The sequence below is a fragment of the Thamnophis elegans genome, chromosome Z (assembly GCF_009769535.1).
Source record: "Thamnophis elegans isolate rThaEle1 chromosome Z, rThaEle1.pri, whole genome shotgun sequence".
NCBI lineage: Eukaryota > Metazoa > Chordata > Lepidosauria > Squamata > Colubridae > Thamnophis > Thamnophis elegans.
Genome location: NC_045558.1, coordinates 109,719,757 through 109,727,288, shown reverse-complemented (window position 1 = coordinate 109,727,288; position 7,532 = coordinate 109,719,757). Strand labels below are relative to the sequence as shown.

The following is a 7,532-nucleotide window of genomic DNA, read 5'->3' as shown; positions in this document are numbered from 1 at the left end:
AAAATATACAGCTTGCTGAATTCTATGTAATGAAATCCAATTCTGTTCAAAAATATTTGTAACAGTGGCATCAAATCTTGACTATAGATTTCTTTTTGCAGGATTTCTTGTATATTTAAATAACAAAAGGGCAATGGGAACATAACAACAACATCAATCCCACAAGCACATACTGAAAGTTATATATAAGAAAGCAATAATATACATTAAATGCCTTCTAAGATTATTATAACAATATTACTTAATAAGCATAATTCAGTGAGGCAGCACAAATTTGTAATTAGTTATTTTTTTTAAAAAAAATGGATTTCATTAGTATTTGAATGGGACACTAACAAGAACGAACAAGGCTACATGCTAGATTGAGAAATAACAACATAATAAAAGGCCACATTTGGAATACTGCATCCAGTTTTGGTCACCACGATGTAAAAAAGATGTAGAGACTCTAGAAAGAATGCAGAGAAGAGCAACAAAGATGATTAGGGGACTGGAGGCTAAAACATATGAGGAACGGTAGCACCAATTGGGTACATCTAATTTAATGAAAAGAAGGACTAGGGGAGATATGATAGCAGCCTTCCAATATCACAGGGGTTTCCACAAAGAAGAGGGAGTCAATCTATTCTCCAAAGCACCTGAGGGTAGAACAAGAAGCAATGGGTGGAAACTAATCAAGGAGAGAAGCAACTTAGAACTGAGGAGGAATTTCCTGACAGTTAGAACAATTAATCAGTGGAGCAGCTTGCCTCAGAGGTGGGTTCCTACCGGTTTGCACCAGTTCAATAGAACCAGTTCATCAAATCTATCGAACCGGTTAGAAGATGTTCCACCGGTGGACCCGGAAGTAAGTTCTGGAAGACCTGCCCTGGCCCTGTCACTTGCTCGCTGTGCCTGTTCCATCACAGCTTGCTCTCTCCCCTGCCCATCTGCATTAACTAGCCCAGCCTGCTGCTCACTGATTGGTTGGAGTCCAGCCAATCAGTGAGCAGGCTGTAGTCGACCCGCCCGCTTCTAACAACCATTTAAAACCATGGCGGGTCCTCCATTCATTTCGTTTGTTAGGCTTCCCATTCCAGCAGCTTGCTGCTTCCCTCAGGTAAGCAACTAAGTGCAAGGAGGGGCGGTGGGGATGGCAGGAGTCTAGCTTACACCAGCTCACGGCTTTCATGAGGGAAGGCCTTCAGGTCTTGCCTCGCGAAAGCTGCGAGCTGGTATATGCTGCGTGGCTGAAAGGAGGTGGGTGGCGGCAGCGGTGGCAGTGACGATGGGAGGAGAGGAGGTTAGCTTGTGGCTTTCCTGAGGGAAGGGCTTCAGGCCTTGCCTCGCGAAAGTCATGAGCTGGTGTATGCCACATAGTCAAAAGAAGGTGGGTGGTGGCAGTGGTTGCGGGGGGTGAGCTGGCATGCACTGGCGGTGGTGGTGGCAGCAGTGGTGAGCTGGGATGCAGCGGCAGCAGTGGGGCGGAGTTGGCATGTGGCGGCAGCAGGGGGAAAGCTGGTGTGTGGTGGGGCAGCGTGGGGCTGTGGCAGCAGTGGTGGCAGGCTAGCTAATGCCAGCTCGTGGCTTGTCTTGTGAAAGCTGCAAGTTAGCATATGTCGTGTGGCCAAAAGGAGGTGGGCTCCAGAGGCAGCGGGGGGGGAGAGCTGGCATGTGGCAGTGGTGGGGGGTGAGCTGGCATGTGGCAGAGGCAGCTGGTTAGAACTTCCCTTGCGAAAACCGTGAGCTGGTGTATACCGCATGGCCGAGAGGAGGTGGCCGGAAGCAGCAGGTGAGCTGGTGTGCAGCAGTGGGAGGGGGGCAAACTGGCAGGGGGGCAGTAGTGGCAGCGGTCTAGCTTATGCCATCTCGTGGCTTTTGCAAGGGAAGGTCTTCCCTCGTGAAAGCTGCGACCTGGCCTAAGCTAACCAGCCGCCTCTGCCTCGTCACCTGCCTGATCACTGCTGCATCCATCACATCAGAGAGCTGCTGATTCTGCCTGATGGTAAGTGACCCATTTTTTTCTTTAATTTTTTAATGTTTTTTAAAGAATATTTTATTTATTGTGTATAGAACTTTTTAAAATCATTTTATTTAAAAATATTGAGTGTAGAATTTTTAAAAATGGTTTATTTCAATTTATTGTGTATAGATTCTTTTTAAAAATTGTTTTAGACTATTTAAAAAAGATTCTATCAAAAATAAATTAAAATAAACCATTTTAAAAAATTCTATACTCAATACTTTTAAATGTATTGTGGATAGAATATTTCTAAATGGTTTTATTGTAATTTATTGTGTATGGAATATTTTTAATGGTTTCATTTTAAATTATTGTGTGTGAAATCTTTTTTTAAATTATGTTAGACTATTTCAAAAAATATTCTATCAACAATAAATTAAAATAAACTATTTAAAAATATTCTATACTCAATACATTTAAAAATATTGTGGATAGAATATTTTTAAATGGTTTTATTGTAATTTAATGTGTATAGAATATTTTAAATGGTTTTAAGGACTTTTTATTATTTATAGAATATATATTTTTAAATTATTTTAGGGATTTTTTATTTATTGATTGATTATAGATTATGTTTATTACAAGAAATGTTATTCCTTTTTGCAAATGGTTTATTTGTGAAGCAATATGTTGCTTTTAAGTGTGCAGGTTGTTGCATGGTTTATGTGCCTCAAAGTGGCTGCTTTTCTATGGGCAGGCTAGGTTGGTGCAAGGCAGCTTTGCCAGATTTTGTGTGTTTCTGTGATACCTGGGTGTATAGGTAATTGTGAGGTGGTTGCTGGCTCTGTGAGCTTCCTGGCACTGTCCTTTATACTTTCCCACAATGCCTCAATGGTTTTTATTCCAGTGGCTTTGTCTTTCCTGTCCTTAGGGTTAGGGAAAAGAATAGGTTGCATCTGCAGTCTTTTGGGGAAAATTGTTATTTTTGGGTGTTTTCCTGGCACTGTCATAGTTTGTGGGTGTGTAATGTCCTGCAGTTATCTATACATTAATAATGATCAAGTACTAATAATATTTCATTATACATTTTAGTGACCTTTCCTTACATAATTGGTGTTTCCTTTCATAATCCATTATTGTTTTATTTCTTCTGCAGTTAGTATTATTTAACAGGTTGAAGAGGCAACAGAGTATGATCGCTAGGACAGTCATCTTTCCTATGTAACAGTTATGTAACAGCTTTCCTATGTAACAGCTATGTAGCTGTTTTATTGCTTTGTGTGCTTGTTTCATCCTTAATATAGTAGTGCAAGCAATTAAAGTCTTCCTTTCTGTATTTCTTTGTGCAGGCCATTCATTGGAGGAAAATGGTCAGTGGGTGACTTCAAGACACAAAAGGACAGTAATCTTCTTTTTTCTATTATTTTGTTTGCTTGTTTCATTCTAATGCAGTGCATGCAATTAAAGTCCTCCTTTCTGTGTCTCTTCTTTGTGCAGGTTATTGGAGCAAGGTGGTGAAGTGGTGGTGTGCAGAAAACCGGCAAGGCAGTAATCTTCCATCTGTAAGTAGCTGTCTATTGGTTTGTGTGCTTGTTTCATCCTAATGCAGTGCATGCAGTTCATTTCTGTGTCTCTTCTTTGTGCAGGCCATTCATTGGAGTCAGTGATATTGAAGACTGGCAATGACAGTCATCTTCCTTCTTTAAGTAGCTCTTTTCTTGTTTTGTGTACTTATTTTAATCTTATTGTAGTTTATCCATTGGGTCAAAGAATTCAGTGACATTGTCTTGGCCCTCCACCCGGTCATATGGGTGGCAGGCCACTCCCACCCGGTCACATGCATGGCAAGCCACTCCCACCCAGACGCATGGGAGGCAAGTCACTCCCACAAAGCAGGCCACACCTATAGAAGAGGTTCCAAAATTTTTTGAAACCCATCACTGGCTTGCCTCCAGAAGTTGTGAATGCCCCACCATTGGAAGTCTTTAAGAAGATGTTGGATAGCCATTTGTCTGAAATGGTGTAGGGTTTCCTGCCTAGGCAGGGGATTGGACTAGAAGACCTCCAAGGTCCCTTCCAATATGTTATTGTATTATTGTATTATTAAAATAGCTTGGAAGAATGTAATGGCAAATCAGTTTGATATTGTTGCCAAGTAAACTACATAGGAGATTATCAGCAGTTTAACTTAAGTTGAGTATCTCATCTTTTAAAAAATCATGAATTACTTCCACCATATTTGCTGATTCTGGTTTTAGAAATTTATTTTCATGAGTTCATATAAATTTCAAAAGTTTTTTGAGCAATATTCTTTATTATAATGCAAAAGTGACATTTAATGACAGGTAATGATACCTGATGATAAAAGTATGTTCTATCTTTTAATAGTTTGTCCCCTAAATATTTTGTTGAACCTCCAGACATTTTATTCACTTCCACTACTGAGAATGGTGGAAACATTTTCATATCTTTTAACATGCATGAAAATGCACATATTTTTGTTCATTCTTATCAACCACATACATAAAAAGAGATATATTTTACTTTTGTTCTATGAATCCTTGAAAGTGTCTTCCATATTAAGTGATTTTTTTTCTTCAGTTGTTTCTTCAGGATGCTAAGGAATTGGAGAAATTATTTCAAAGATGTTTCAGAAAATGAAACATGAGAAATCCCAATATAGGACAATACCTGAGCTTTGATGTTATTTAATTTAGCTTGCAATTACAATTATTTCTACAAGCTCATTTGAACTCATTCAGAACTGATTTAAATGTTTAGTTTTGTTTCATCATTAGGTTCTCCTGAGATTTAACTTCAAGGGTTAGATATTCAGCAAAGGCAATAAAATGAGATACAAAACCAAGTAGGTTAGACATTTTTTTCTTCCTAATAGAAACCCAAAGATCAATGAAAACAATGTGATATGCATATTAGTGGGTAATATACATGCAAAGATGCAGCAGTTGAACTGTACATAGATTCTTTCCTCAGTTACCTGCAATGGAGGTATTTCCTTTAATTATCAGTTAGCACATTTTATATATACAGTAGATAATCTTAGAACTTTTTAAAATATTGTGGAAGGGATAGAGAGAAAACAATCATAAATCCTCACTTAATCTGCCTTTGGATTATGTTCAATAACTAGTTACGATGTTGTAATAGAATCTAATATAAAATGATACATTATTTATTTTTCCACATGGAAGAACAGTCCTTCCAAAAAATATGGGTCATTTAATGACACTAAATAATATTGCTACAAGCATTAAGAACTTAAATGAATGTTTACTCATAGAATCTCATTAAAATTGCCAGCAGTTTATTACTGCTTTGATTACTTGAAAGAGAGTGAGTGAGAGAGAAATAGATAGATAATAGATATATCTCCCACTATTAAAATAGATAAAAATCAAATAGTATTCAGAAGTCTGCAGTGGCACATGGATTGTTAAATTAATACTCTTTTAAATGAATTATATCCAATCAGCAGGTTGTCTACTACCAAAAACAAGCAAACAAAAGGAATAGTCTACATAACAAAAAAAGAATAGACAATGATATTCCTTAATGTCACATTGAAAATTGAAAAAATGAGGAAAAGGAGAGGAAGAGGCAGAGGAGACTTGAATATTTGAATGTAATCCCAATGTTTGCAAAAATTATAGCTTTGTATGCTTTGGTAGGATGAAATGCCAGGATAGAAATTGAAAGATATGAGTTGATTCAAGAGATATATCTTATTTTAGGCAGAAGAAACTTTCACCCAGTTGCAGAACAGACATGATGGCAACCTGTGTAGAATAGAAAAGGGACCTTATACATTTCTTGGTGCATCATCTACATTTGGCTACATTGCTTCGTAAATTCTCATTTCTCTTCAATCTTTGCTATCCACTCAATTTTACAGTGTTTTATATTCCTCATGAAATAGTGTGTGCTTCAAAGATTTATTCCCACATTTGTAAAGATAAAAGTATATGGCTATGTGGAGAAAAAATCATGTAAAATATAAAGCCACCAACTATTTAAAATCAATCAACTTTTCAGAAGATAATTTCAAACTCTCATTATTGTATCTCTCTAGCTGAAATAGGGCTTACTGCCTTTGGTGCTGACAAATTCACCCCTCCCCTCAAAAGTTACTTGAATTTGTCTAAAATAAAACCAAAATTCAAAGGAATATAATGCCAAGTTATATATGTATGTGCATATCTATATCATTGCTCCAATCTTTCTCTTTAGAGTTATATGATATATTCCTTGTGCTTTGTATAATTTCATGAATTAAGAGCAAGCCTGGTATTTCATGGTAAATATAATAATAACAAAGAAATCTTTAGGTGCTAGACATATGACATCAAAGCTGTTTTGTTTGTAACTAGCAGGTCTTGTAAGAAAAAAACTAAGAAGAAATAAAATTGGATTCAAGCGGACACAAAAATAGGAATTCCAAGAAATGTCCAAGTGTTTGATACAAATTCAGATTATGAGATTATCTTGTTTGTATATTAAAATTAAAAGATTTTAACTGACTTTTTTTTTACAAAATGCAGTACTAAAAAAACTCAATTCCATGGTTGTTGCTAGAATAAAACAGTGTTAAACTCATAAAATATATTATATTCTTATTACAAACACATGCTTTAAATTCAATCTGTTTTTCAGAACTGCTGATACCATCACTATTGATGTATTATGAGAAATGCAGTACAGGAAAACAGAACTGCCACCGTCACTGATTTCCTCCTTCTGGGTTTTGGAGAATTACATGGTCTTCAGATCATCTTATTCCTTGTGTTTCTGGTTGTCTACATTTTGACTATTTTGGCAAATTTTCTCACCATTCTTCTGATATTGACTGATCTGCATCTACACACACCGATGTATTTCTTTCTTGGAAATTTGTCCTGTCTGGAAATGATTTACAGTTCTACTATTGTTCCCAAAATGTTGGCCAGTCTCTTGACAGGGGACAAATCCATCTCTCTCAAAGGATGCATGACACAATTATATTTCTTTGGTTTCTTAGCTAGCACAGAATGTTGTCTCCTCTCTGTAATGTCTTATGATCGTTTTCTAGCCATTTGCAGGCCCTTACATTATGCAACTTCAATGAAAAATAGGCTTTGCATCCAATTAGCAGCTGCCTCTTGGATCAATAGCATGGTGTTAACTTCTATATACTCAGTTGTGATGTCCAAACTTTGGTTTTGTGGTCCTAATGAAATAGATCATTTCTTTTGTGAATCACTGCCATTAATAGGACTCTCATGCAGTGACACAACTTTGGTGAAATACGTCAGCATATTTATGACTTTTATATTAACTTTTCTCCCTTTTATTTTAACTGTAATATCTTATGCATGTATCATTAATACCATTTCAAGAATCCCATCGAGTACTGGAAGGCAAAAGGCTTTTTCCACGTGTTCTTCTCACCTGATTGTTGTCTCTCTTTTTTATGGGACACTATTCATCACATATCTGATGCCAGAAAGTAAAGGCATTATAAACCCCAGTAAATTTTTTTCAGTTTTGTATACTGTTCTTCCACCCTTTTTCAACCCTGTGATATATAGTCTAA

The 7,532-nt window shown here is 36.8% G+C and overlaps 1 protein-coding gene across 1 annotated transcript in view; it reads left to right on the top strand.

The window, feature by feature from the left end:
- The first annotated feature begins 6,643 nt into the window (after positions 1-6,643).
- LOC116521328 (olfactory receptor 10A7-like) overlaps positions 6,644-7,532 on the top strand; it is a 954-nt gene continuing 65 nt past the window's right edge. Inside the window, exon 1 of the mRNA XM_032236011.1 lies at positions 6,644-7,532. This exon is cut by the window's right edge and continues 65 nt beyond it. Within this exon, the coding sequence (XP_032091902.1) occupies positions 6,644-7,532 (889 nt within the window).